The sequence below is a fragment of the Nothoprocta perdicaria genome, unplaced genomic scaffold (assembly GCF_003342845.1).
Source record: "Nothoprocta perdicaria isolate Ctin4 unplaced genomic scaffold, notPer1 scaffold_162, whole genome shotgun sequence".
Lineage (NCBI taxonomy): Eukaryota > Metazoa > Chordata > Aves > Tinamiformes > Tinamidae > Nothoprocta > Nothoprocta perdicaria.
Genome location: NW_020454783.1, coordinates 1,541,680 through 1,569,456, shown reverse-complemented (window position 1 = coordinate 1,569,456; position 27,777 = coordinate 1,541,680). Strand labels below are relative to the sequence as shown.

General features: G+C 40.8%; 1 protein-coding gene across 1 annotated transcript; it reads left to right on the top strand.

Annotated features, from left to right (window-relative positions):
- The first annotated feature begins 456 nt into the window (after window positions 1-456).
- On the top strand, window positions 457-27,777 carry LOC112944195 (serine/threonine-protein kinase Sgk3). The gene is made up of 17 exons (XM_026035591.1): window positions 457-493; window positions 1,303-1,508; window positions 6,376-6,459; window positions 8,311-8,383; window positions 11,265-11,340; window positions 16,348-16,435; window positions 17,242-17,291; window positions 18,016-18,073; window positions 18,840-18,923; window positions 19,017-19,148; window positions 21,239-21,351; window positions 21,576-21,612; window positions 21,732-21,818; window positions 24,002-24,097; window positions 24,438-24,593; window positions 25,731-25,820; window positions 26,919-27,777. The coding sequence occupies exons 2-17, from the start codon at window positions 1,431-1,433 to the stop codon at window positions 27,087-27,089; spliced, it is 1,473 nt and encodes a 490-aa protein (XP_025891376.1). The 5' UTR covers window positions 457-493; window positions 1,303-1,430; the 3' UTR covers window positions 27,090-27,777.

The window sequence follows — 27,777 nt, the reverse complement described above, 5'->3', positions numbered from 1 at the left end:
AGAGCAAGAAAAATAGTCAACTGACTAAGACTACTTGGGTATCAAGAACAGATCTGTTCACTGGATTCCGCTGGCCGCCCTGCCAACACAAATATGGGTGTCTCTGTAATAGCAGAATTACATCAGATTAATTTGTGCTTTCTGGAAATGTATGATATGAAATATGTGGCTCGTTTTTATACTTCCCTATTTTAAGAAAAATAGCAGTCAAATGTTGAACTGGGCGCTCCTTTTCCTCTGGGTGTTTGGAAGAGAACTGAGAGCTCCCATCTTTTAAAGGAGTTTTCTCATGTTTGCAAGCCAGTCAGGCACAGACTGCGCTAAGAGCTGAGCTGCCTTCACTGGAAGACTTCAAAGAGCCATGCAGGCTTGGACGTGGCTTTGCAGGGATGCAGCGTGGGTCTGCAGTGCCCTCGGGCAGTGCTAAAGTTGCAGTATTTGCACTGAAGTTTTTGCAGTGTGGCCCGCGAAACACTTGGCTCGTGTGCTGAAGGTGGGTGTGCAGARTTCTTCCAGTGAGCGAAAGGACGTTCAGTTATTACTGAGTTCTCTCTCTGATGGCTTTGTCCTCATGCAGGACTTCTGCCCTTCTTCTTTTCTGCTTGGAAGCTCCGTGGGGAAGCTGAGTGTTCTTGCAAAGGGAGCAGTCGACCTTGGTGTGCGCGGCGCCGTCACGCACAGAATGTGCCCGGGGGAATGTGGCCCCAGGCCAGTGTCAGCGACAGCAGCCGTCACTGTGGTGCTAAAAACAACCTGCAAAATGTTTGGCAAACACGTGATGCTACCTCTGTCTCCCTGGAAAATTCACCTGAAAAGATATATGAATCTGTCTCATGTCTTCTTTCATCTCTGGTGTCATAATTGCATCTGCTCAGCATGTTCTGACAGATCTGAAATGCCCTCTAGTACAGACTCGTGCAACTGAAAAACCTTTGCTTTAAAACAAACTGCTCTGAATGTACATGTTAGTAGCCTTTCTCAGGCGTTTGATATACACAGCTGTTGTCTTTAATTATCTCTGTGTGCTCTACCTTTGTGCTTCAGTATGGGCTCTGTAGCGCACCTCAAATCCGTTTCCAGTATGCGTACACAACACGATGACTTTTGGGTGCACTTGTGTCCTCGGAGAACGTCAGTGACTTTAGAGAAAGGATCACAAGCATGAAGCACCTTACGGGATCGTAACATTTATAGCTCTGTATATGCATAGTACTGTATTTCCTGCCCGGAAAAGTTCTTGTCTTGCAGGTTTTAGCACTGTAAGTTCCTCTGCCTAATTTTTCTTCTCATGTTCCTTTTAAGATTACGTGATGGAACTGATGTTTTTTCAAGAAAAGCTGCATGTCTCGGATCGGTACCGTTGAAGCTCTCTTCTGTTTGTGACACCTCAAGCAGAGTCTTGTAACAGATTCATCAGCAGAATATATACAATGGATCTCAAAGAAAGCTGTCCAAGTGTTAGCATTCCCAGCTCTGATGAACACAGAGAGAAGAAAAAAAGATTTACTGTAAGTATATAAAAATAGAAGCATGGTTAGCATTACTAGCCCATGCATTTGCCTTTACATGTTACTTGGTTTTGCTTATAAGCTTGCTATTACTTTCAGCAGATTACAGAGATCCATTCACTTGCTCTGGTGAGCACTGGCCATAATAAACACCAGGCTCTGCAACGTGAGAAGCTGTGAATATTTCACAGTGTTTACCTGTATTTTCTGCAGGAAGCATTTGGCTTTACAAGTTTCTGCTACTGTTTTTTCTTCACCCAAATCTGGGCATTTTCTCATATTAGGTACATAAATGTCTTAAATGAATAGATAGCATTTTGTTAACAAAGCAGATTGAAATTCAGAACCTTGCATGATTTTACATGGAAAAAAAATCTATAAGGAGTAAATGTGTGGTTGGTGGTTGTATGATGGTTGTTTTTTTGTTTGTTTTTCCAAGATTGTTTTCTCATACATAKCTTATGCTCACATTTTTTGAAAGACTTATATTTTTCCCCCATTGCTTCCTATTTTTCAGTTCTTGTGCCTGTTAATCTTTTCCTCCTCCTTTCCTATTTCCATCCGTGTCATTCTCCTCCCTCCCTTCCTTTTTTGGCCTCCCTGTTTGACTTGCTTTGTGGAAGTGAAACCTTTACAGTCTGAGGTGAAACTCTTTGCAGTGCAGACTTAAAAATATAATAGTGTGGGGTGAGTTTTGGTCTTGCTTTGTATGTCTGCTAGGATATAGAGACATCGTAATAATTCCTTCAGARTGTTTGATCTGTTTCGTCGCTCTTGGGCAACTTTGTCCGAGCTTGTTCTACTTTTACTTTTTTGTGTGTGAATTAGTCACTCTTTAAAAGTGGAATGTAAACACCCTTGGACTCAATTGCAGCCTGAACAATATAACGAAACAAAATTCTGCTTTGAATTATTTATCCATCTTTCCTTCTCACCTCCCTTCCTCTGTGAAACAAGAATGCAGTTTGATTAGCCTAATATTCAATTTTATCAAGATGTAATTTGGGAGAGGGTTGTGCTGGGAACAAGCTCAAGAGAATTTAGTTAATATTCTAACTCGTGTTTGTGTGTGAAGCTTGAAGTAAACGAGCAGGAAAAACTCCATAAAAGTCTTTTTTTTTTTTTTTTTTTTCAGTAGAACAGGTTTGTTTTCCTGCCCCAGTGCTGGCAGTCTCGTTGTTAAGTGTGCCAGTGTGGTAGGGCTGTGGCAGGCAGTAGTATCCTGATTTCTGGGTTGATTTAACTGAAGATCTGTTTGGCAGCCTTTGCAGGCCAGGGTGCTCCCTCTTGGCGCACCTCCTAGACAGCTCTTCCAGCCAGAGGAGGAAACTTCGGAATTTGGGGGAGAGAAGGAAAAGAAGGGACAGCAGGTGCTGTGTGGAAGTACACCCCGTCTTGRCCTCTCCTGCTTTTTACATCAGGGRGKAATTGTCAGCTTGACAACAGCTGTTTTTCACAACTAAGCTTTTGAGCTTTATCATGTTTATTTTAGGACAGAATAACACACTTCTGTTTTAATAACAGAAGTGTGGATCGGGCTTTGTGGTAGGGTTTGTGAATACCAGAGTGCCTCTGTCAGTGGTTTTTGCTTTTCAGCATAGCTTCAGAGGGGGTCATGAAGGGGCCCATGAGTACAGSAGAGCGGGCAATGACAGACAGACTCTCAGCTCTCAACAAAGTTACAGTCTGCGTAGATGCCCCTTTGGAATGGTGAGGTTAATGCTGTTTCTGTAGGAGTATTAAAAGCCTTAGAGTGAAAGAAGAGGTTAAAAGGACGCAGGTTAGCACAGGCTTCAGGTACCGTTTTATAKAATCTTTCCCTTACCACATATCTGTGATATGCTAGTGTGATTACCAAATCACATAAGTGATTTATCGTTACTCCTTCTAAGTTATTAATGTTGACACAGAGGAAAAGGCAAGTGGAGACCACTTAGCTCTTCTTTCTTCTGCACAYTTACCCCGGTGAAACATTTTGAGGAAAGCAGTCATGTCCCTGTGCAGTCCTCGTGTTGGAGGAGTGAAATTCTTAGTAACCTGCTTCTTTATTATATACACTCTGCTTCAGTGCCTTGCTTTTTTCCTGAATGTTCACTGTTCACTTGCTTCTGGAAAAGAGGCAAAATACTTGTTTTGGGCTGTATCTAGGCAATATTAATTGCTATTCTGTCCTTGCTGTGAAGCTGCTGCACTTTCCGTTGCCCAGTTTTACCAAATAGCTTTATTTTGGATTACTTGCTCTTAGGTCTACACTGTTCGATGTCTGAGGATAAATTTTTCTCCTCTGACCCATTTTCTTTGTCTCCTCTCACACCCCGATCACTTAAAGACTCCTTGTGAAATCTCTTTCACTCTTTAAATTTTTTTTACTCTTTTTAATCTCTTTAAACCTGGAACACTTGTCTCGGATGTTTTACACTTGTGACCTATGATACCAAACCTCTGCTGCATGGAAATTGTGGAGTTTTCTGATTTTTGTTAACAGCTAGTAAATGTTCTTACCTTCTCAAGGCTTGCTTTCTCTTGAATTTGAGAAGGATTCCCCCTACGTTTTTGCTTACCTTTCCATTCGAATATGACATGCTTGTGAATGTSTCTCACGTCCAGAAATAGCTGAGACCCGTCCAATCCAGAGCTGGAAAAGTAGTTTATCTGAACAACAATGTTCTAAGGAATTTTGTTGTTCTCCCCACCGCCCTTAAACTCTTACRTTATTTAGCCACAGATTCTTAGTTGTGAGTATGTATTTTGGGGTTTTTTAGGAGTTTTATAAGACTGATTTTGGTATCATTGGATATGAATAGGTAAGAAAAAGAAAATCTAGCTGATCTAGAAATGAGCACAGTGATTACCTTTAAGTTATAASCTAGGTGTTGTGGATAGAAATAATTCAACCCAAAGGTGTGTTAAAATCTTTGTAGATACAGGGTGCATCTCACTGTTTGCTGCTTGGAACAGCGTTGGACTTGCACTTGCCTCTGCGATGGGCCAGAGCTCAGCTGAGGCTGTGAGAGCTCTGCCTTCACACGTGCCCMTATGGAAATCCTGCCCGTCTCCCTGTTGTTGCTGGCTGCTCCAAGAGCAAAGCRGTCGGATGCTTGAGGCTGCCGGGGGTAGGGGTATCATTTTGCACCCTGGGTTATCCTGGCTTCCACCGTCTGTGCATCTTGTCTCACCGATTTAAGGTCGCGTCCCTATATCGCGTCCCTGATACTTGAGCTTGTGGACACTGCAGTTGAGGGGACTGATGAGCTCTTGTGTTGTGGGGGTTGTTACCTTTGTGTTTGTTCTTGCGTGGCTTGGTTGATGGAGCAGGTTCTTGGTCAGGAGGGCAGCACTTCAGTTTGCAGCTTTGGCTGCTCACAGCCCGGGGGCAGGCTCTAGAAGGCTGCGGGTTCGTGGGTGCTGAGACATGCCTGGCKCTGTGAAGGAGAAACGCTTTCCTGGTGAGTGAAGGCTCATCAGCGTGTTGCTGGAAGCTTCCCCGCAGCCTCCTCATCCAGTGTTTCCCAGAGGGAGGGCAGGCATTTGGGCCCTTGCCATAGTGTGAGCAGGGCTGAGGGAGCGAGGCTGGTGGCTGCCACTTCCACCCAGGCGGCTACGGAGCTGCTGCTGCTGCACAGGAGGGAGGGAGGGAAGGCGGAGCATCCCTCCTTCCCAGATCAGGAATTGGGCAGCCTTCTGCTCCCACTTTCTTGCTGCTTCTCTCTGAGGTTGGAAGGGACCTCTAGAGACCATCTAGTCCAACCCCTCTGCTCCAGGAGGGACACCCAGAGCACGGGGCACAGGGCGGCATCCAGGCGGGTTGGGAAGATCTCCAGAGAAGGAGACTCCACAGCCTCCCTGGGCAGCCTGTGCCAGGGCTCTGKCACCCTCACAGGAAAGAAGCTCCTCCTCACCTGGAGATGGAACTGCCTGTGTTTCAACCTAATCTTGCTTCTTTTAGAAGGACAGAAGGGTGGGGAAGGGGGTTCAGCTGACTGTGTATGAATGAGTCTTGCTTAGACTCAGAGGCAGGAGGAGCCTTCAGRCCGCTCTGCTGTGCCTCAGTTTCATGAGACAGGGATCCACAATTTGCCTAGTGATTAGAGTTCTCTTCTGCCRTGGGATTTAAACTGTGCTGCAGGTTGCATCTGTTCCTCCCCGGTGTGTTATTTAATCTGTGCTGCCTCTCAGCTGCAGCAGTGGGAATTTGTTTTGTTTTTGGCCCTTCTCCTCCCCAGAACAATCGTCGAAGTCCCCAGCCATCTGCTAGGATCCTGGCTGTAAAATATATATATATYGGCTATATATGACTTGTATTGGCTTGTATATGGCTATAACATGTATTCAAGACACTCCCTTTGCACCTGCCTTCTGTATGTGCTTGGTCTCTTTGTTTGGATAATGGTAATCTTTGCAGTTTAAATACTTAAATTCCTTTAACAGGTTATTGGATTGTCAACAAATTTTACAGCAGGGCCTGGATTACTTTAGAGCAAGAAAACATCTTATTCTTATATTAATGTCTTCAGCATATGAGGAATTTGATGGCTTTCTTCACACTTCTGATATAGTCTGCTATCTAATGGCCAAGTGTTCCTCTTGGAAATTAACTAGTCTCATGTTGTTACAAAAGTTTCTGAAGCCAGTTTTACTGTTTACTGTTTTGCCTTATTTTTTGTATCTTGAAAAAGGTAACTATTTTTTTTTTTTATCTTTTGGCTTGGTGTTTATATGACTTTGTTACAAAAATTATATAATTTAGTGAACATGTTTACACAATAAATTTAACAGTCTGTCTTTTTTTTTTTCACCCTGGGTTTAAACCTAGTGAATTTTCTTAAACTTTGCTGCTGGCATTAACTTTATTTTTGTGTTACTGCAGGTTTACAAAGTGTTGGTCTCAGTTGGCAGAAATGAATGGTTTGTCTTCAGACGATACGCAGAGTTTGATAAACTCTACAATACGGTAAGAAAAAGGGAGGCTTAGGAGTCATACCAGAAGAGTAGCCAGTAGCACTTGTTTGCTGTGCTGGAGTTAATTCCCTCGTTGAGTAGTCAGAGGCAACTGCAGGAGCCTGTATAAATAAAATGCAAAGTTTTTGTTGTTGTTGTTTAAACTCTGGTTTGTTTGAAGTCAAAATTCACTTTTTTCATTGTTGCTCAAGATCATTGTCTAGTGAGGGAATTTTCCAGTTTCCTGCTTGTCAAAACATCTGAAGTTTGTGTGTGTGTTTTTGCTGTAGGTAGGATCATTCTTCAACAACTACATAGGTGAATGATTTTTTAATAAGTGTTTCATTTCCAAGGACTGAAAGCAGTGAATAAATTCATATATAAACTCTCTGGAAAGTCAATTGTGGCAATTGCTCTRTCTTTTTCCAGCCAAATTACATGGCAATACTCTAATTTTATTTTTATTAATATATTTTTTAGTAAAATAGACCTGTTCACCAATTGATGGTGAATTTCTTTGGTTTATTAGTAGAAGAGTTTTTGCACTTTTTACATAATGGACAAGCAGAGATAATACTTGCTGCCAGCTAAGCCCCATATTGGTACTTTTCTGTTGCTTCATGTTTAGTGTTTTGAAACTTATATTTCAAAAATAGAAATAATTCTTTATGATCCCCATATATATTTATATATTTTAATAGGGAACCCCTATGAGAAATCCCCCTCTCTCTTTTCTGCCTTACTTTATCTCTGTGATGTGTGTGGGACAGCAGTATATAAAAATAGGTGTTGTAAGCTTGACTCTGCCTTACAAAGTCTGAGCAGAGTGATCCAAGGTGCACCATGCCAGGCTTTTGTATGACTCTTTGGATAGACTTGAAGGTGATTTGGAAACAAAATGTCCCATTTTCAAGACCTCCAGAATGCTAAAAAGACATTTTGGTGTCCATGTATCTATTGCTACTTTCTGTTCCCGTCAAGATTGACATTACTTTGAAACTTGTTCATCTCTGTTTTATTTTCTAGTGCATATAGAGGGGGAACTAACTGGGGAAAAGGAGGTGATTTTGTCCAATTTCTGTTCTTCATAATTCATATAGTGTGGCAATCCAAGTTCTGGGTGAACTAACTGGAGGAGGTATTAAGATATCTAAGGAAAGAAGAGGTGTCAGTTACTGTACAAGAAAACTTGTCTCTTAAAGGTCGTGAATAACATGGATCTTCCTGCAAGCACCCAATGAAGTGAATGCAATTAAGACCTTGCTCGTGACACGCTCTTGATAAATTCACTCCTCTATATATAATCTTAATCTGATTACCAAATATAACATATAATTAAATATACAGGTGTAGGTTATTATTTCAAGTGTATCTTAAAATAATCACCTGTAGATTTTTCATCTATTTACAGCTTTGACTGGGGGATCAGACAATTTGTTGCTCCTAAAGCTTAGGATGGGAATGTGGTTTGGGAGAGGACTCAAGGGCCCGTATGTCCAACCAGTTTAAAACCTCACATATACAAGCAAGCAAGTATGCAAGCAAGAAAAAGAAAATAGAGAAAAAAAAAGGGGGGGGGGAGAGGGGTAAATGGATAAGTGCAAATTCATTTGAGCAATACTGCAGAAGATAGTGCAGAGCTTTCTAAAGTCAGCCCTTGGGTTTTAAAAGGTACGTGACTTGCCTAAACAAGCTGAGTGTGGGTTATTTTTTACTGAATATATGAATAGAAGATGGCAGAGAGCAGCAGAATTACTAATGATCAGATGTTGAAACATATCCTTGGAAATCAGAAAGAAGATGCAACARTTCCTAGATACTTGGATGCCTGTGCATGATCCAACTCTACATGTTTTATTTTCAGCTAAAGAAGCAATTTCCTACTATGAACCTGAAGATTCCAGCTAAAAGAATATTTGGAGACAACTTTGATCCTGGTAAGTTACAATGGTTTTATTCATTATGCTGGTTTCTGTGTGCAACACTGGACCTATTCCAACCTGTCTGAAGCTGGTTTTGATCAGCTTTACAGTCGTAGCAAAGCCGTGGCTAAAGCACAGGGTCATCATGGACATAAGTTAGCATGGGTACTCTACCATGGTGTCGGGAACAGCCTGCTCCTTAGCTGCCTGGAGGTTTCTAGCAGTGCTTCCTCTGCCAGCTCTTCCAGAGAGCTCCTCGCAGCCCTGGCAAATTCAGGGCTGGGAGAGATGCTGAACTGGCAGGCGTGATCTCTCTCCAATAAAACCCCAAAAAACAGGCTCTTGTACACATACACCTAATAGATTTTAAAACTTGCCATGTGTGATTTTTTCCCCCTGGAAAATGGAATAACTAAAGGACTTCTCTTAGAAGGCCTTTGAACACCCTCTCTCTAAAAGTGCTTCCTTGTACAGTTGGATGAAAAYGGACCTCTTCCTGTTGTGTTCCCCATGTAGAAGCCACCCTGATGTGAAGCAGTGTGATCCAGTTGGGATCCATGGGTCCCAGTTAAGCTTGCACTGCCCACATCAAAATACTAATGGAAAGTTTCTCGTAAAAGGCTTTGGGGGAACCTGGGTGGCACTGCTAAAAGGCAGGCCAGGCCTCGGCTCTGAGTGTTTATACCCTTCATTCAGCCCCGTTTTTGTTTAAGGATCTTCCTGTTAGTTGCTGGGATCCCTCATGTCCTCTCCTGCTTGGCTTGGTGCTCTGCCTTCTCTGAGCTCTGTGCTTGTGGTTTCACCTCCTTCTGCACCCATTGGAGGCTTTTCATGTCTTCTTTACCTCAATCCAAAAGGATCCAAATGTGCTGACCTTCTTGGGATGTATTAGTTCTATTTAATTATTTATTTCAGCCATCTTAATTTCTGGCTGTTACCCCAATATTTATTTGGATCCTGACTTGAAAGTTCCTTTTCATTTTGTGTTAAAATAATAAAGTGCAAGCATCCAGGCTTCCCCTGCTCTAACTTCTTCTGATGAAAATGGGAAGGCTTTCTAAAAGTTCTGCACATACTGCATGAACACCTACTGCACATGGATTTCCTGTGGATGCTTGGTTTGTTCTTTCCTTGGGCTTCTGAGAGCTGGCTGAAAACTTAGTTTTCAGGTGTGTAGTCACTCTCACACAATCAAATATGCAGGTAGATATCTTGGAGAYCTCCTAAATTGGAGACCGATTTAGGAAAATGTTGCTCAAATGTTTGAGAGCAATTAAGGGCATATTAAAACTATGTATGTGAAACATCCAGTCCTAATCCTCAGACTTGTTTGAAATTTCCAGGAACTGTCCTGAAACCCTTGGAGCCTGAGAAACAAAACGGTTCTCAAGTTTTCTGTTGCTGGGGGGCAAGGTGGAGAGGGAGCCACGATGTTCATTTAAATAATTATTTATTCTAACATTTGTTAGAGCTTTGATGTAACGTTTCTGCTGGTTTCAGGATTTACTTGAATACTTTAGAGATTTTGAAAAGCGATTTTACTTTTGTCAACTCATGCTTGTATGTGCAGCTCCAGTATGCACAGTTGTACATTGGAGTCTGAAAGTGCTGGAGACCTTCCAGACCYGCCTGGATGCCCCCTGTGCCCCCTGCTCTGGGTGTCCCTGCTGGAGCAGGGGGTTGGACTAGATGATCTCTAGAGGCCCCTTCCAACCTCAACCATTCTGTGAAAGTACGATAGAATGAAATTGTGAATTTTCCYAAACTCTACCCAAAATACTTTCATCTGTTACAAAATGTTAGAAAATCACCTTAGCAGCTTTTTTTTTTAGTTTCAGTTAGGTTATTTCAAAATTAATTGTGATTTAATTCTGAAAATGGTGGAGAGAAATTGCAGAACCCAGGCAGAACAAAAACTAGAAAATTAGAGAATACATTTTAGCTGAGGCCATGCAGATGTTTTATTTTCAACAACATAAATAAATCTTTAGGTTTGGAGAAGCTCATTGCCATCTATATACGTGCTACTGAAATTTGCTGATGTTGGTAACTCCTCAAAAACTTTTTGCAAATTTGACTCCATGTCTCATGCCAGTAATTTGGGATATTACGTACCCTAAAAAGGGTTGAGAGATTTTTTTTTCATATTTGAATTTACCTATGATGAGTCTCATTAGAAAACCCTCGAAGTTAAAATATGCAAGGTAATTTTTATGAGGAAAGTGAATGATTCCTATTGTTATGAACAATAAAGGAGAATATATTTCTGTTTTGCACTTTATTCCRCGTTTAGATGTCCTTTTCTATTTTAAATCCTGCTTGTATCTTTCTGTACTGCTACAGGAAAGTCAAATGTTTTAAGCTGGCTGAGGGTGGAGATTCTTAGGATGTCTTCTTAATTAGAGATGATGTCCAAAATGGAAAATGAGCATGTTATTTAATTACCTTCCACGCTCAGGTCTGCGTGCCCGCTGGCTACGCGGATGGTGCCACTCACCCCCTGCCATGTGTTTATTAYGGAAATAGGCTGCTCGCTGGGACTGCTCCTGCCAAAACTTGGCTTGTGCCCCCGGAGTCGAGTTTGCCGGTGGCTCCTGGCTCCAGGCTGAGCAGTCCCRGGGCCGGGAGCGCTCCGCTCGGTCCCCATGCGCGGCCACACATGCTGCTGGAAGCCCTTCCCCGAGGTTTCCATCCACCCCACTTGGCACATGCCGGTTTTCCAGTCGTGCTAGAGAGAAACTGGAGCCCTTGCCTCCCCTCAGGACCCTTCAGCGCATGATTTCATATGTAGAACCCTCTTCTGGTATATAGTGAAGTCCTGAAAAACGACCAAATTTGAAAATGAGTCTTTTTCGTGAGTTGACTGATTATTCCTAATAAATCTGTCTTTTTTCAGATTTTATTAAACAGAGAAGAGCAGGACTGAATGAATTCATTCAAAATTTAGTTAGACAGCCAGAGCTATGCAACCAGTAAGTAGTTTCACTTCCRTTTTGTAAGGGCTCTATAAATGACACGGGATGCCAAGTACAAAATTGCAAATTGAGTACTTTTAAGTAGAAAATGCATTGTACCTATTCAGTGCTTTTAAGTATAATAAATAATCTTGAATATGGTGGGTTTCTTTGTATAAGAAAAATCTAAACAGACTGAACAGCAGCAAATGGTTTTGTTTCCCTGRTGTTCAGCACATGGGGACAGATTCCTCTCCAGCTGTAGGACAGATGTTTGGCTGCCRGCTGTGGTACTCGAGCACGTCACCATTCCTTGCTGATGATGTTTCCCTTGTGGGACCGAGCTGTTGCCTGCATGCTTCTGTTAGAGTAACTCAAAACAGGGCTAGTGCCCCCCCAAAATACAGGCTGGTGAGGCCCCCGGGTTGGCACACTTACCTAGGGGCTCGGGGCTGACCACGCTGACCTGCCTCAAGCGTGTGAGGAGGTTTCCACAGAGACTCTTCTCCACGCCACAGGAGTGTTAACCGCCTGTCCTGGGACAGTGATCACTGCAAAGGGACAGTGATCACTGCAAAGTGGCACCAGTGCCTGAAGCAGCTCCCGTCAAATCCAGTTTTGTGTGTGGGCTGGTTTGGGGCGTGTTTTTTTTCCTTCAGTTCAAATCTATTCCTAGTCAATTTAAAGGAAGAGGTAAATATATCCTTGCAGCTTTCCACGTTGCTTAAAAATAGAAAAACAGTGAAGCTCTACACTTGGCTTTAGCACTGAGCAAATTGCACCACTGCATCTGCTCTGCTTGGTTTGTCCATCTGTGCAGCCTGTGAAACTGTTCAGCCTGTTTCCTGCAGAAAGCAAAACAGTCTCCAACGGGAACGCTGCTGCATTGTGCACTCACGTGTGTTTTTCCAACAAGCAAGCTATTTAATAATACTATTAACCTGAAAAACATACTTTTTTTTTTTTTTTTTTTGGCAAAATTTTATGTATACTTCCTTGTGACAAGTGGAAAAAACGTTCAAGCAAAACAAGGTCTTCATGATGGGATCGTTTTCCAGTAAAGGAAATAGTGTCAGGTTGCTGATCACAACATTGTTCTTCTCTGGGAAAGAATGAAAAGCAGTTTAAAATAACTGCTGTTGGAAGCTAATGTGTTTTGTTAAATTGATAAATAGTCTTAAAAAAGGGTATTTTCCTACAGTCCCTCCCTTGTTTGATTGTRTGTTCAACTACCAAATATTTTGTCTCAAAATATCTTATATTTGTTTTCCAAAGGTAAAATGGTGTTTTTCTAATATAGATCAAAAAAAATGTTTTTTTTTTAAGAAAACCCCAAACAAAATGCTTCACTTGCCTCCTTTATTTTCATGCACTTTTAAGTGTTTTCTTACAGACAAATACATCTGTAGCTGACTCTAAGTTCTTTAACATGGCACTTAGCCTGTCTGATCCTTGAAAATTAACTTAAACCAGTATTAAAAAATAGGGAATGGAAAGACCTTGGTGCTATCAAAAAATGTGTTAAAAAGCAATAAAAAGCTTATTAGAACTCCATAATAAAAATGAAAGTTAGTATTTTGCTGTTTCCCAATTTCCATGGGAGAAAAAATKATCAAACAGTGGATTCATAGTTCAATGCAAATGCATTTCATTCCATAGTATTTGTGGTGCATTTTTTAAATAACTGAGAGAGACTTTTATTTTTAAGGAGTTGGCTTTCCTGTTTTTGCAGTACCCCATTGCAGCAAATCTTAGTAATAATTACATCATCTGTGATATTTCTGTGTGCTAATAAATGCTAGCAGTGAAGAAATTCCAAAGCTTTACATTGTGGGTGTAAATGAAGAGGGATTTTTTTGAGGGGGGTGGGTAGAAAGCAGAGTRGGTAAAAACTGTTGGAAACTAGTAAAGGGGTATGGGGCAACTTTACAGGTAGCCCCCATGCTTTCTTAAACTATTCTGCTCTAATAAGCTCTTTACATTTGATGTTAGGGGAAATAATTTAGGGATATGCCAGGAAGCCCTTGAGCACTCTGTGTACTCTCAGAGAAGTGTAAGGAGGTCCACCTTCCCCTGAATCTCTTAAGTGTGGAAACCAGTATCAGACTTTCAGTCCTGCAGAGGAAAACTCTCTTCCTGAAAACTTGAGGATGCTTCATGGCAGCTTCCTCCCTTCTAGAAGGGAAAGCACCTGAATGTCTATATTGAAAAACATCTTTTTTTTTTKKKGGGGGGGRGGAACTTTCTGCCGTCATCAGAACATAGACACTGGAACAGTCATTATTGAAGTGGTTCCTTAGTGAAAACTGAGACTGTGCACAACTCTCAAAGAAGAACCCTGGGATAACAAGATCCTGCAGGCTCTTTAGGAATGAGTTACCAGTACCTGAAGTGAGAACTGGGATCTGTATTTGTTCCCTAGAAAAGTGTATTTGTCACTAGAAGAGTAACTAAGTTTTCTGTTTTCAGAATCAGATGGAATTAGACGTGAATATAACAGTCATAGATTATAAGTTTGTGCAGTCCCTATTGAGGAGGAGAACCTCTCATTACATTAACCTTATTCTTTTAAAATCTTCCAGTGCTTTATAGCTTTTGGAGCCTGTGTTTCGCACAGAAAGAGACAAGTTTTTATATGTGCATAGAGGAGAGGAAGGAGCTGGGTACCATTCCCTAAATGAAGCATCTCCTGAACACTGAGATCTTGTCCCTGACAGTCTTACCATTTTGCTTCAAAAYCCGTCTAATTTCTTGGACTTGTTCATGGGTATGTCCACAGTTCCCTTGTGGCTCCATATGTTCACAAAGGCAGGCTAATGTATGGCTGGTATCACAGAAGAGCTGTATTTAGGCAGATCTTGGGACCCCTTCGTGGATTTTGGAGGTAAAGCATACATATATTTATCCAGTCCAGCTCAAAAAGCTCAAGCAGAAAACACTTGCTACTAGGTTTATTTGGCGTTCCTTTTTAAACTGATTCCACGGTCCTTTTAATTTGATACMTGGAGCTATTTTAGGAGTAGTTCCAGTGTGTTTTAAAACGCATTGAATTTATACAGAATGTGAACTAATACAGCTTAGACACCGTATCAATCTGTACAACACTACACAATGCACTGCAGCCTGGTCTGAGAACATGCTGCATCAGACTTTTTATTTTTAAACAAAATCTCTTCTTCATATAATTTCCTCAACTATTAAAATTACAGGTGTGATCACAGAATATTGATCAGTTTTGCCTCTGGCTGCCACACGTTGYAGAAATTGTTGAATACCCTGCAGCTGCATTAGCAGCATTTCAGCCTGAGCTGATGTTTGCTRTGAACTCACTCATGGACAAAGTTACTATAGTAACTGTTGGGGATGTGCTACAGAATGCTCTATTTAATCAGCCAGTTGTCTCAAATAATGCCGAAAGCTTTTGTTACATTGTCTGTAGTGAAGAACATTAATCATCACTTTTTATTCATGATATCCAAAAGCTGAAAAACAAGGACATTGTGGGTCCGTATTACTACAGTATTCAAACCACAATGTCTCTTGTATTTCTGGATTCAAGATGCAAAACATAAAATAGATCAGCATTTGGAAATTATGTAAGGTTGGAAGCATTAAACTGAAATAGTGTGAAACTGAACCATCTTGTCACTATATTTTAAACATAAAAGGTTAAAGATAACTGAAGTAGATGTCAAATGGGATTTAGAAATGCAAGATCTCCCAGGTGCTAAGGGACTGCTGCTATTGAGCCTCAACTAGCGTGTGACAGGAGTTAGGTTCAGAAATGCTGATATGAAATACTGGAGAATGTCAGAAACATCTCTCACTTTGGATCCTCACTTTATACAGAGGGCAAAACATGATAGCTAGTGAAATAAGTGCATCTCTTTCTGTTAGAAAACTAATTGTTTATATATACTAATGATAAGATAAAAGGGCAGCTGTGTGGTAGGACAGTGTTCTTGTACTGAAGGGCTCATGCAGAAGTTGCTGTTTCTGGGTGGCCTGTCCTGAGACCTTCTCAAAGAGCTCGATCTCTGGAATTTGGCATGATTCTTCTTTAATAAGCTGGCTATCTTTTGTTGAACTGAGAGAAGTTGAATGATTCAAGGCATCTTTTTGAGTGGTACACAGGATATGCAATACCCATCTATTTAGCAATTACTTTTACCTTATTTGGCACATTTTCACTTATTGCGCTGTCAGTAAGATGTTAAGTACTTTTTAATGTGCTCATGTGTTAGCTTTGCTTCCTGGGGGCAGGTTCCCAGACTTATAGGTTTTTTTTCTCCTCTTTTCCCCAAATCTCCCTTCCCTAAAATAGCAGCTGGGTACCAGTGCTGCAGTTAAAACTTATCTGCTTAGATACTATCAGAGCTTGCAGTTTCTCTTGTCAGTCCCTGGAGGATAGTGGCTTTTGTCATGCTGTGGCTGGAAGGATTTATTGTATTTGTCCTATCAGCACACAGCTGGAATTCGTGTAGAATATGTAGGGATGAATATTCTGTTTAAAGTGATCGGGAGCGGGAGCGTTACTACCATGTAGCTCTCAGGATGGCATCCCTATGGCTATAGATGATGTATTTCATTCTATATCATGTCCACCATCTCATTAATTTTAGAAAATTAAAAATGATGCTTAATTCTTCAATTGTTGAAAGAAAAAAATGTTTTTCTGGTGGTTGGTAGACAATTAGAACTTGAATAGTTCTTTTTCTTCTAGTAATTACCTTTAAATGCAGCTGTGCCAAGCATTTTCTCATGAARTCTTCATGCACATGTGTACTTCAGGTCAAACTCTCGCAAGTGGAAACGTTTTTATATTATATATAATATTTTAACAAATTGAGTTATGATGCTACAAAAGTGTTTCCTATATGCTATCCTTAATTACAGTAATTTAAATGTAAATTTTATGATGAGGAACTCCTTTGACCGTCACTGATCAAGGTATTACTCTTCCTTTTTTATGGCTRTAAATCATGTAGATTTTTGGTGTCCTAATGCATTTAACTGTGTTTCTAGCCCAGATGTCAGAGCATTTCTTCAGATGGATAACCCAAAACACCAGTCAGACCCCTCCGAAGATGAAGATGAAAGGAGCAGTCGGAAGGTAATAAAGCAGAACTACAACAGTCTTCTAAACTTCAACTAGTTTAGGGCAATCTTAAAGACATTATTTACTGAAAATTACAAGCTGGTTTCATAATAAATCACCTGTGTGRTATTTTAAACAAAACTCTTTCACCRTGGACTGTAAGATACTTTCAGATGTGAGAGAGAGGTTGGTTTGTTGCCTGTGGTGKTTGTTCTTTTGGGACACACCWCTGTGTCCCAGATACGCATGCAGCAGTGTTTTCTAATTCAAAATACTGTTTTCCTCCTCTTCCTTTTAAAAGACTTTTGGTAATGTGGAAAACCTAAGTTTTCATTGGTAGATTAATGATGAGTACAAGAATCAAAATAGGTAGAGAACTTTAATTAGTCTCTTGCATAAGTGGTAGATTTTTTAAAATAACATTGGCAAGATCTCGGAGAATTCAGGGGAAAAAAGTAGAAAATATATTCCTAGAGCAAATGAAGAAAGGGTTAAGGTTTGGATGAGTAAGAAACTGTTAGCTTAAAGGGGCTGATGTAAATTTTTACTTCTAACCTTGTCCTCAAGATTTGGACACAAAATTGTTTTATTACCTTTAGACTTYGATATGATGTTTATAGAAATAATACTTTGTGAAAAGATGCCGATGGCTGGATACTTCAACATAGAGAGTGCCCAATCTGGATGTTAGATATGTATTTAAAAGTCTAACATAGCAAGTGTGGAGGTTTGTATTGAGCAATTCATTAAGAGTATTTTGAAATTAGTTTTGTGAAATACAACTAAGAATTAAAAGAAACAAACTTTCTCTCTCCCAACAGTTAAATTCCACTTCACAGAATATCAACTTGGGACCATCTGGAAATCCTCAGTAGGTTTGACTGAAATATAAACTGAGTAATTGTTAATAGCATGAAAGGTTCTCTGGTGGTATTTGTTGACTTGTACTGCTCAGAAGGAAGCAAAACRTTTAATCCTGTGCTGAAGAAACAACCCTCTTTTGAACTTTTTTTCTCATCACCTTTGTGTTTTCCTAATTTGCTATCCTTTTATTTGAGGATGCTATAGCAAAGATGACCTCTCTTTTTTTGGAATGCTCCACAACTCTTAAGAAAAGAACATGAGAARTTTATGAAAACAAGTTCATTTTAATGCATGACAAAGTTGCAAGTTACCCCGTTGATCTCACAGACCCAGTCACTGCACAGTCATAACTTGCCTGTTTGGTGTGTTCGGTGGAATTGCTGCTCTCGAGTCTGTGTGAACCTGGAGCTGGCTTCTAGAGCTGGCTGCTCTTGAGGCTTTGCTGTCCTCCCTGATCTGTTCTGTGCTGAGGGGAGAAAAGGTGAGGCCCCATAGGTTGCAGTCAGAAATGAAATGTTGAGAGTGTTTCCTTTTGGAGACAGTAAATGAAGAGGTGAATAGCAATGTGACTGTTTTGGAAGCTGAGAAGATGGATAATTGTTTGGGTGGCAGAAGTATTTCTGATTTACACTCCTTTACCAATTCCAGTGCTATAAAAGCAGACTGCTGTACAGCGCTAAGGTCTGCAATTTCTACTGAAATAACCTGTCTCCTTCCTGAATGTTTTCCAGCGCTAAGCCTACCGACTTTGATTTCCTGAAGGTCATTGGGAAAGGCAGCTTCGGCAAGGTGAGCTCCTCGTGCCTGTGGCCCGGCGCGGTGCAGGGCTGCGCGCAGCGCGCGTCTCCTGCAGCTGCGGACGTGGCCGGAGCTTGTGGGCTGTGGCCTGTGCTGTGCTGCTGAAAACCCGCTGCCCCTCCGCACAGCCCAGGCGCTTCCCTTTCTGGGGTGGCACTGACAAGCGGCCGGGGTGCTCCTGTGCCAGAAAAGCRGTTTTCTTTCCTTGTTAAGAGCAATAGGCACCTCTGTCTCTGCAGGCACAGGGGAACGGAGGTTCTCCTGTGCTTGGGCAGCAGCTGGAGCTCAAAGCCTGAATTTCCCTCGGTTGGAATGGGCTCTTTTGTCAGCCACCTAGCACTGCAGAAGCGTAAGCAACAGCSCCCCAAAAGTGAATTTAAGAGGGATGCCCTTCAGCGAGAGAAATGCAACAGAGAATCCCTCTTGGAAGCTTTACTTTCAGGTTATTTGAAAAGCTGTAGCTTTTCTTAAATTTATCTTCAAAGAATTTCAGCCATTTTTATCAGTTTTCATCTCAGAAGATGGATTCAGCAGGTCTGGGAAAATAATTGTTTTAATTCAGCCCTTCATGATATCCCTGTATGGACAGATTTTACTCAATTTTTAGCTGACTCTAAGTTTTCTCTCTATTGGTAATTGTACTGTTGTATTAAAAGCAAAGAAATTGTATTGTGAACAAATAATATGCTAGAATTATAAATTTATTACTACTGGAATATAGACTACAACAATCACATTTGTCTTTTGAATTTCACAGGTTCTTCTTGCAAAACGAAAACTGGATGGGAAATACTATGCTGTCAAAGTGCTGCAGAAAAAAATTGTTCTTAACAGGAAAGAGGTGAAGACAAATGCACTTTCTTTCATCTCCTCCCCCTTCTTTTCCTCCCCTTTTTTTCGCCTGTTTACTTGTTGACATTTTGCTTCCTTTCAGCAAAAACATATTATGGCTGAGCGGAATGTGCTGCTGAAAAATGTGAAGCATCCATTTTTGGTCGGATTACATTACTCATTTCAAACATCAGAAAAGCTTTACTTTGTTCTGGATTTTGTTAATGGTGGAGAGGTATGTGCTTATTGTGTGGGGATTTGGGTCTCTTTGTTCCACTAATTGTAAATGGGAGAAACAAAATACACCTCTACAATGTGCTGTGATAAATATTCTCCCAAGTTTTGAAAATCCTGTTACTTTATAGTAATGATTTTGTAATAGGCCTCAATAGCTAAGTAGACTCTATTGCTCTTTTTACCAACTACTTTAATCTAGAGTTTATCTATGGTTGTCAAATATAAATACCCTCTCTTTTACAGTTCTGTGAAGTTACCTCTATTATGAATTAATGGCATGTTGACAACTTTCAACATGTAAAACTGTCTTTTGCTCTTGTATCTGTGTTACTTGAGATGCTCATCTGTCAGAAATGGAAGAGAGGAAACAGGCAGCAGAGTTTATTGCCTTGATTTTATTGGGAACCTTGGGATTATTCCATGGCACTGCACGGTCTAATTACTTATTACAAACAGCCTAATCCTCAGGATTTCCTTGAAGCACTGCTGTCAGATGTGAGGAGTCAATAAGTAACCTGGGGAAAAACTTGAAAAGAACATGGAGAAAGTCTGTAAATGTTTAAGTAAAATGTTCTGGACTTGTTTGTTCTTTAGCTGTTGGTTTTCAGAACCAAGTTCTTCCACGAGTGCTCAAGAAACTTGTCAGTGAAATAGCTGAACAGCTAATAAGCACGCGAGAAGGACATGAAGTGTTGCTTCCATTTCTTTAAAAACTGTTATGGAAATTCAGAGATCTTGCAGACTGGTAACATCTGGATCTGTCTGTCAAATTAATTGTACCTGCAATTGAGAGAGGAAAAAAAAAAAAAATAGTAGTGAAAAATCCTTAAGAATTCTGCAGGCTTTAAAGAGGAGCTGCCTGTCTTCTTGCTTACAGTGCTTTTAGACAGATAGTTTATTGAGGAGAAATTTGAACTTCTAAAAAGTCCTTACAGCTGCTTAAGGCAGGATGTTAAAGCAGTGGGGCAGGATACGGTTGTGTAGATACAACTGTGGCAGCTGGAGGAGCTGGAGAAGGGATGAAGGGCTGGGCTCGAAATGCATGTCTGAGGCAAGGAGTTAGTTTTGGCACATCCCAGAGTTTTCCAGTATGCCCCCCGGCTGCACAGACAGAGGGAGGTTTAAATATGTTGACCCTTCCTTTTCCCATCTGGTGCAAGTCCATTTGTAAATCAGGATGCCAGGAAGTGGGATGCATCCTCCTAATCCCGTGGGCTGCTGCTGGCCTTCACGGTGCTCCCGGGAGCCCCTGTCCCCCTGCGTGGTCAGGGTCCAGACTTGCTGGGTGCTCCCTGGCCTGATGCAGTGTTGCTGTATGTAGACAGTCCTGGCAAAGCCCTGGTGCTCTGCTCTGAAGCCCGGCTTACAGCTTGGTTGGGCCCTTCTCTCAGGGGAATCTGACAGCCCCGGCCTACTCGGTGCAGTCCCAAACAGCTCTCAAGGTTGAGTGAGGTCGAGGTGCTTGGGAGGGTGGTGTCAAACCTTTTCCAAAATGTTATAGGCAGAAAACACTCTGGGTTTTTTGTTTGTTTAAAAAATGTGTGTGATASGGTTTCATCTATATGAATATACATGAAAAGAGCCACAGGGTTGTCTCTGCAGTTGAGAGAATGGGTAGATTAACCCAGAATATGCATCTGCACAGGTGATCCACATGTAAGTGATCTCAGAATGTAGTTMGGTAATTACTTATGCAAAACTGGAAATAGCAACATATGCAAACAAAAGGTGATTATTTGATAGCTGCTTATCTTCCTTTAGAAGGCTGCCTAGCATGATTTTGTCTGGTCCACCTCTGCTCTCAGGACGGTGATTTAGTATACTTCCTTCTGTCTGATCCTGGTTTTAGGGGTCTGTCCTCGTGTGTTTAATAGGTTCCTATATATTTCTGAGCTATAAAGAGAGCAGGAAGTGAGRAAAGGAATGACAGAGGTCAGCAGGCAGTAAAAGCAATTTCATTTCATTTTACATTTAAAAAAGGAAAGGAGCATGAACAGCTAAATAAAATTACACTTTTTTGTTAAGATTACACCTTGCTAACCTGATTTTTTTTGTTATGTTCTTATTAATTTCTTTACTTTTTAACAGCTGTTCTTTCACTTGCAAAGAGAACGTTCCTTTCCTGAGCACAGAGCTAGATTTTATGCTGCTGAAATAGCCAGTGCACTGGGCTACTTACACTCCATAAATATTGTATACAGGTGAGTTTCTTAAACATATTTCTGTCCTGTAGAGGTATAAAAAGACAAATCACTGAATAAAAAATAYTACATCAAGTCATCTTATAGGAAATTTGAATATAATGACTTCACCAAATCTCAAAGCTTTCTTCCTGCTGAAAAGTCCTTCCTTGCCTTTGAAGCTTTTGTGTTAGTGACTGCTGTTTGGAATTCATAAACTGTTTTTGGCTTTTGCTTCTGAATAGGGATTTAAAGCCAGAAAACATTCTCCTGGATTCACTGGTAAGTATGCAGCATTATTTTTGATATTCTCTAGGCTCTTGCAAAATTGACATTTCTGTCCGCATGTATCCACATGTTGAACATGTTCTGTTTTTAAAATGCTRCTCTTTCTTAAACAGGGTCACGTTGTGTTAACAGACTTTGGACTTTGTAAAGAAGGGATTGCAAGTTCAGATACCACTGCAACTTTTTGTGGGACACCAGAAGTATGTTGACAACTTCTGTGTTTTTGCCTTTTTTTTTTTATTTTTAGACTAGACTTACTAATATTTGTGTGATTAAAAAAAATTAAATATTCAATTCACTTTGTGTACTTTGGACATTTTTCAGCGAGCCATTCCTAGCTTCCTGAGGATCTGTTCTTTGTCCTCCTCTATTAACGCTCTGTATCTCTGCCTTCTACCCCTGTCCCCRTAACTTATCCCTTCCTTCCTCCCTCTTCCCAATCCTGTTCACACATTGTACTGCTTCCCATTTCACCTGACTGCTGGCTAGATAGAGCCCAGTTAGCTTGTGCAAAACCTGCAACAGATTTCCTTGAACAGAATTGCTAATATGAAGCTATTTACCCTAACCTGCCGATGGTTTTTATGAAGTTTATAAAGACTTAACGTTATTAAATTTATAACCACTTGAGACCTGAGCAAATTTTTATATAGATGAAGCTTTAAACTTGCTTTATGAGTTTATTTGGGTTGATGTATTATCAATATATCAGTAAGTATTAAGAGCCTTGTCTCTTTTTATGAAGAAAATTAAACTGGAGTACTTAAAATCCAGAGAGCTTCTTCAGCACTTTCAGTGCATTCACCAGCTAGTGAATGATGGAACACCAAGATTGACTTAAGCTTGATGGCTTTAATTTTATAATTAAATATAAATAATATAAAGATTATAATATAAAATTATAATCTTACTTTAAACTACAGAAAGAACTTGGAAGATATTGTGAGGTGGGCAAGGAGTAGTATTTAACTGGAAAAGCATTTGAACTCCAAAAAAAAAATGGTAGCATGTGACAACAGCTTATCCTACTTATCATGAGAGAGGGAGTCCATAAAAYGGGGTGGTAATGTGAGCTGAAACAATATTTGTTGAACATCCTGGAAGGTTCAAAGGACAGTAATATGTAGAATGCTGGTAACTGGACTTGTTTGAGAAAATCTCTAAAAACTTAAAAACTTAACCTACACACTTATGTAGGACTTGCATTAATTGCAACATAAGAGGATGTTAATATTATTGGTTAATATGAGTTCTTCAAAATATTAAGCTTACACATAGCAGCTACATATTAGCTCTTTTTTCAATCTGAGATTTAGATTCAGGTCTTTCATAATCCTGCTAGAAGCATAAAGTTCTTGTCAGGGTTTCTCAACACTTAAATTGAGTGACTGGATGAGTTCTAACACCTAAAAAGCACAAAGGRGGTTATGAAATATTAGAAAAAAATGAAGTAGTTGAGTTCAAAATACTCCGTTTGTTATTCATGCAGGGCCATCTGTAAACAAATAATTTAGAGGGCATTCACATTCAGAAAGTGTGAGAAATACTGCTCTGTTTAAACTGTAGCATTCAGATCCCCTCATTGCAGTGATATTTGTGCCTTGTCTATCATMTGTTTGTAAAATTACTTTTCAAAATTTGGGTAGCAGAATGATCCAAATGGGTATTTGGATCATCAGGTCTCGAGAAGAGATGAGGTTAGGAATTTCCTGTGTGCAGCAGATCAGGGCTGAGTAGATGATGATGATGCAGCCATAGTAAGTTTGTACTACGTGTCTGTGCAGAATGGAACAGTGTGAGTTGTGTGGTCTCGCTTTGCAGAGGAGGCTAGTTGTGGGATGCTAAGCAGATTTCCTGTGGGGCAGATGGAAACCAGTCCACAATGTGGGTGGGTGTTGGATGGTGCTACGTGCTCAGCTCGTGTCTGGCATCACGGAGGAGAATCTCTCCTCCTCATCGAGGCTGGCAGGGGCAGAGCAGGCAGGGCAGTGGCTGCTGGCTGTGCAGAGGGCTCCTGCCCTGCAGGTGGGGAGATGCTGCCTCTTCCCAGTGGGTTCCTTGCTTCATTCCAGCTGTCAAAGGTGCTTCGCTGTCTCTGTGAAGCTACCTGCAATTTAAAGCAAAATGCACTATTGAGGTGGCAAAGCAGCCTGGCAAAATCATCATGTATGGAAAGGATTATTTCAGTTCAGAAAACAGTTGTCCTAGGTGATAAGTGGCCAGATGGTGAGGAAGTATTTGCCAAGTTGGTTAAAGTACAAGGTAAATATTTAGCAGTCTTATAATCACCATAAAGTAATTTCTTCTAAAGATGCTTCTACAATGTGACTAAAGCCTAGATTTTGTTATTGCTAGACTAACACTAAATGTGTTTGTTTTTCAGTATCTTGCACCTGAAGTGATTAAAAAGCAGCCCTATGATAACACTGTAGACTGGTGGTGTCTCGGTGCAGTTCTTTATGAAATGCTCTATGGACTGGTACGTATTCAATAWGTGGGGAGTAGCAGGGGTCGCTCCCCCTGCCCCGTGTGATGTAACCCTGGAGGATTCCAAGAGTGAACTGATTGACAGGCTTCATTTTATGATGAACAGTTTTTCTTAACGTCTTGATAAGACAATGTCTGTTTTTTTACTCTTTTGGATTTTTCTTTGCCTCTTGACGGTGAAGTTAATAATTGTATGATAATTGAAGTTAATTTGAAGAGATAGATTTCTTTCTTATTTTAGTAGTTCTTATCTCTTATAGTTATCCATAGATAGGAAAGTGATTGAAAAATCTGAACTCAAAATTCATATATAACTTCTCTTTTGTTTTTAGCCTCCTTTTTACTGCCGTGACGTTGCTGAGATGTATGAAAATATTCTTCATAAACCCCTGGTTTTGCGCCCAGGAATCAGTCTTACAGCCTGGTCTATTCTGGAAGAGCTTTTGGAGAAAGATCGGCAAAGCAGACTTGGAGCAAGAGAAGACTTTGTATGTCATTTCTGAATTTATCAGGCCATGCCTCTTTTGAAGGGACATCACTAAATTCCTGTCAACAGCACAAATGCAATAGTTGGAGATAGATACATACAGTAAAGAATAGTCTCTATTTTTATTTCCTCCCCCCATATTTCTTTTCTTTTTTTTTTTTTTTGTATTTGAAGATATTAGTTGTGGTTAACAGGCTCTGAAAAGTTTCAGCAATGGGAGACAGATGATTGTTGAGGGATGTCAATATTTTGAGTTTGGTTCTGCAGTATGTCTAAGTACTGCAAAGGAAAGGAGACACTGTTGCTAGTGTTGTAGTGTACTAGGGTGTGCTGAGATCCACCCATTTGTTGCTTGTGGTGGAACCGGGGAATAATGAACTGGAAAAGCAATTTTCTGGCAATGCCAGTATACCCGGCTGCATGATAAATACTGTTCCTCAAAGAGAGAGGAAAGCTAGCAGCATGCAAGCAGCAGCTCTTTTTAATGAGCTTTAAAATCACAGCATGTGTTTGCCTAGTGTAAAAACAAACACGTTGTTTGCAAAAAGGTGTTCAGAGGAAGCGCGGGTGTTCTGAGAACAGTGCAGAGAGGAGTGGGGAGGAACATTTCTTTATCTTTCCTCACTGGGAGCCCTTCACAATTTTCCCACAGCCTCAGTGCCCGGATGTGTATTGACCTTGTAACTGAGCATTTAGATTACTGAGTTGTACTTGTTTGCAGCGTGGAGGAAGAGGAAAGGGTAGTTTTGTTTGGAAGGGCATAGCTTTTCCCTGCCTGCTAACTGGAAGCATATTGCAGAGTTGTTGCAGCAGCTGCCTCTTAGTGATGTGCTTTATAAAAGCTTAGCAACGTGGATGCAGGAGCAGGGGCTAACGGAGCCTTCTTGTTCTGTGCTTGATGTAAGATTGTGATTTGAACAGAAAGCTGGAGCTGATTGGAAAACAAGTCCGTGGAGCCATGCTAACGATGTATGATTGCTCTTTTTGTCAACTACAGCCTTTATTGCCAAAAAGAGACTCAGTGGATGAAGAACTTGACTTCTGTAGGTTTTGTTTATGCATGCAATCTAAAAAAATGCTTACTATGGCACGCAGGATGGCTTTCTGCAGCAGCTAACATCGTAATTCCTTATTGYAGCTTGAAATTCAGAAGCACCCGTTCTTCGAATCCCTCAGCTGGACTGACCTTCTGCAGAAGAAGATCCCACCACCGTTTAATCCTAACGTGGTATGTGCTGTGTGTTTTAAAAAGTTTGTGCCTGCCAAATCTCTTGCCTTTGGCTCCTCCATTTGGAAAGAATGTTTTTGTATCAGAATGGTGAACATACCAGTGCTGACTGCTCTTTTGACATTTGAGAAACAGCTATTTCTTAAAATTTCTTAGGTTTGTAAAATCATAAGTGTAGCCTTTGGTCTAAACTCCAGCCTAGGAGAAGCAAACAAGCTTTTGATAGATGTTTTTGGGCATTGCTGCTGTGTGATTCCTTAAACTTTTTATACTTAAAGAAGACTGAATTTCATGAAGTAGAGAACCTCAAGAGTTAAACTGAGATCTAAAGGATAAGTATTTTTTTAAAAATCCACAAGTTTGCGGACACTACCAAACTCTGTGGAGTRGCCGACACTCTGGAGGGCTKTGCTACCATCCAGAGGGACCTGGACAGGCTGGAGAGTTGGGCAGAGAGGAACCTCATGAGGTTCAACAAGGACAAGGGCATGGAGTGTTGCCAGCAGGTCAAGGGAGGGGATCCTGCCCCTCTACTCAGCTCTGGTGTGGCTGCACCRGGAGTACTGGGTGCAGTTCTGGGCTCCCCAGTGTAAGAGGGACGTGGAGCTCCCAGAGAGGGTCCAGCGGAGAGCGACCCTCGTATGAGGAGAGAGAGAGACTGAGTGAGTTGGGCCTGTTTAGCYTGGAGAAGAGAAGGCTGAGAGGGAATCTGATTAACATGTATAAAGTACCCGAAGGGGTAATGTAGGGAGGAAGGGGCCAGGCTCTTGTCATTGGTGGCCAGTGACAGGACAAGGGGCAATGGGTGTAAGTTGCAACACAGGCAGTTCCATCTCCAKGTGAGGAGGAACTTCTTCACTGTGAGGGTGACAGAGCCCTGGCACAGGCTGCCCAGGGAGGCTGTGGAGTCTCCTTCTYTRGAGATCTTCCAAACCCGCCTGGATGCCGCCCTGTGCCCCGTGCTCTGGGTGTCCCTGCTGGAGCAGGGGGGTTGGACTCGGTGATCTCTATGGGTCCCTTCCAACCTGAACAATTCTCTAATTCTGTGCAAAATACACATTATTAACATGAAAAATGATGGATCTTTGTGTTTTCTAGGTTGGTCCAGATGATATTGGGAATTTTGATGCAGTATTTACAGAAGAAATGGTCCCATACTCAGTTTGCATTTCTTCAGATTACAGCATTGTTAATGCCAGTGTCCTAGAGGCAGATGATGCATTTGTTGGATTTTCTTATGCACCACCTTCTGAGGATCTGTTTTCCTAGGAAGTTAAACAGTATTTTGGAAATCTTGGGTTGGACTGAAACGGCAAGATTGTGACCACATTCCAAACCAGTGTAACTAGTGCCTCATTTTGTATGTAGGTTTGAAACCTATGAACAAACTTTCTGTACTGTATAGGAGGAATTCGGGCATTTTGAATGGCTTTCCTTGGGGTTCGAACTGTTTGTTCCTGCTGCAGAAAATATTTTTAAAAACCTTTAAAAACTGTTCTCTGCATTAATCTATTTTTAAAGCAAAAACACTGACTGTTCTTCCCAGTCCCTCCAGGTTTACATTCATACCTATGTAAGATTTGACGGGTTCAAACAGCGGCAAGTCTCTAAAATTTATAAATGCCTTTGTACCTATTTACAGTGACTTTGTGCTTGAATTGTAACTATGCAAATTGTCTTTTGTATATCATTGTTTATAAAAAGATAAACTTTTTTTCTGTCATATTAATCTGAAATATAAATTAATTTACTGTCAGCACTTAAATAAGGGATTAATTTAAGACTGAGGTTAAAGGACTTCCAATGAATGAAAAGCTGTTGTTCATATTTGCTGAAGTATCCAATTCACTCAACTGGATTGTCTGAGGTACAGGGGACTACTCAAAACAAGGATGGAACAAATTAACTGGATTGATTTGATAACATTATTGGTAACATTTTCTGTCTTGTCTTTTTT

Coding starts and splice junctions, on each gene's coding strand:
- LOC112944195 (XM_026035591.1), top strand. CDS start 1,431: ATGGATCTCAAAGAAAGCTGTCCAAGTGTTAGCATTCCCAGCTCTGAT. Junction 21,352..21,575: donor TCCATAAATATTGTATACAG/GTGAGTTTCTTA, acceptor GCTTCTGAATAG/GGATTTAAAGCCAGAAAACA. Junction 25,821..26,918: donor CACCGTTTAATCCTAACGTG/GTATGTGCTGTG, acceptor TGTGTTTTCTAG/GTTGGTCCAGATGATATTGG.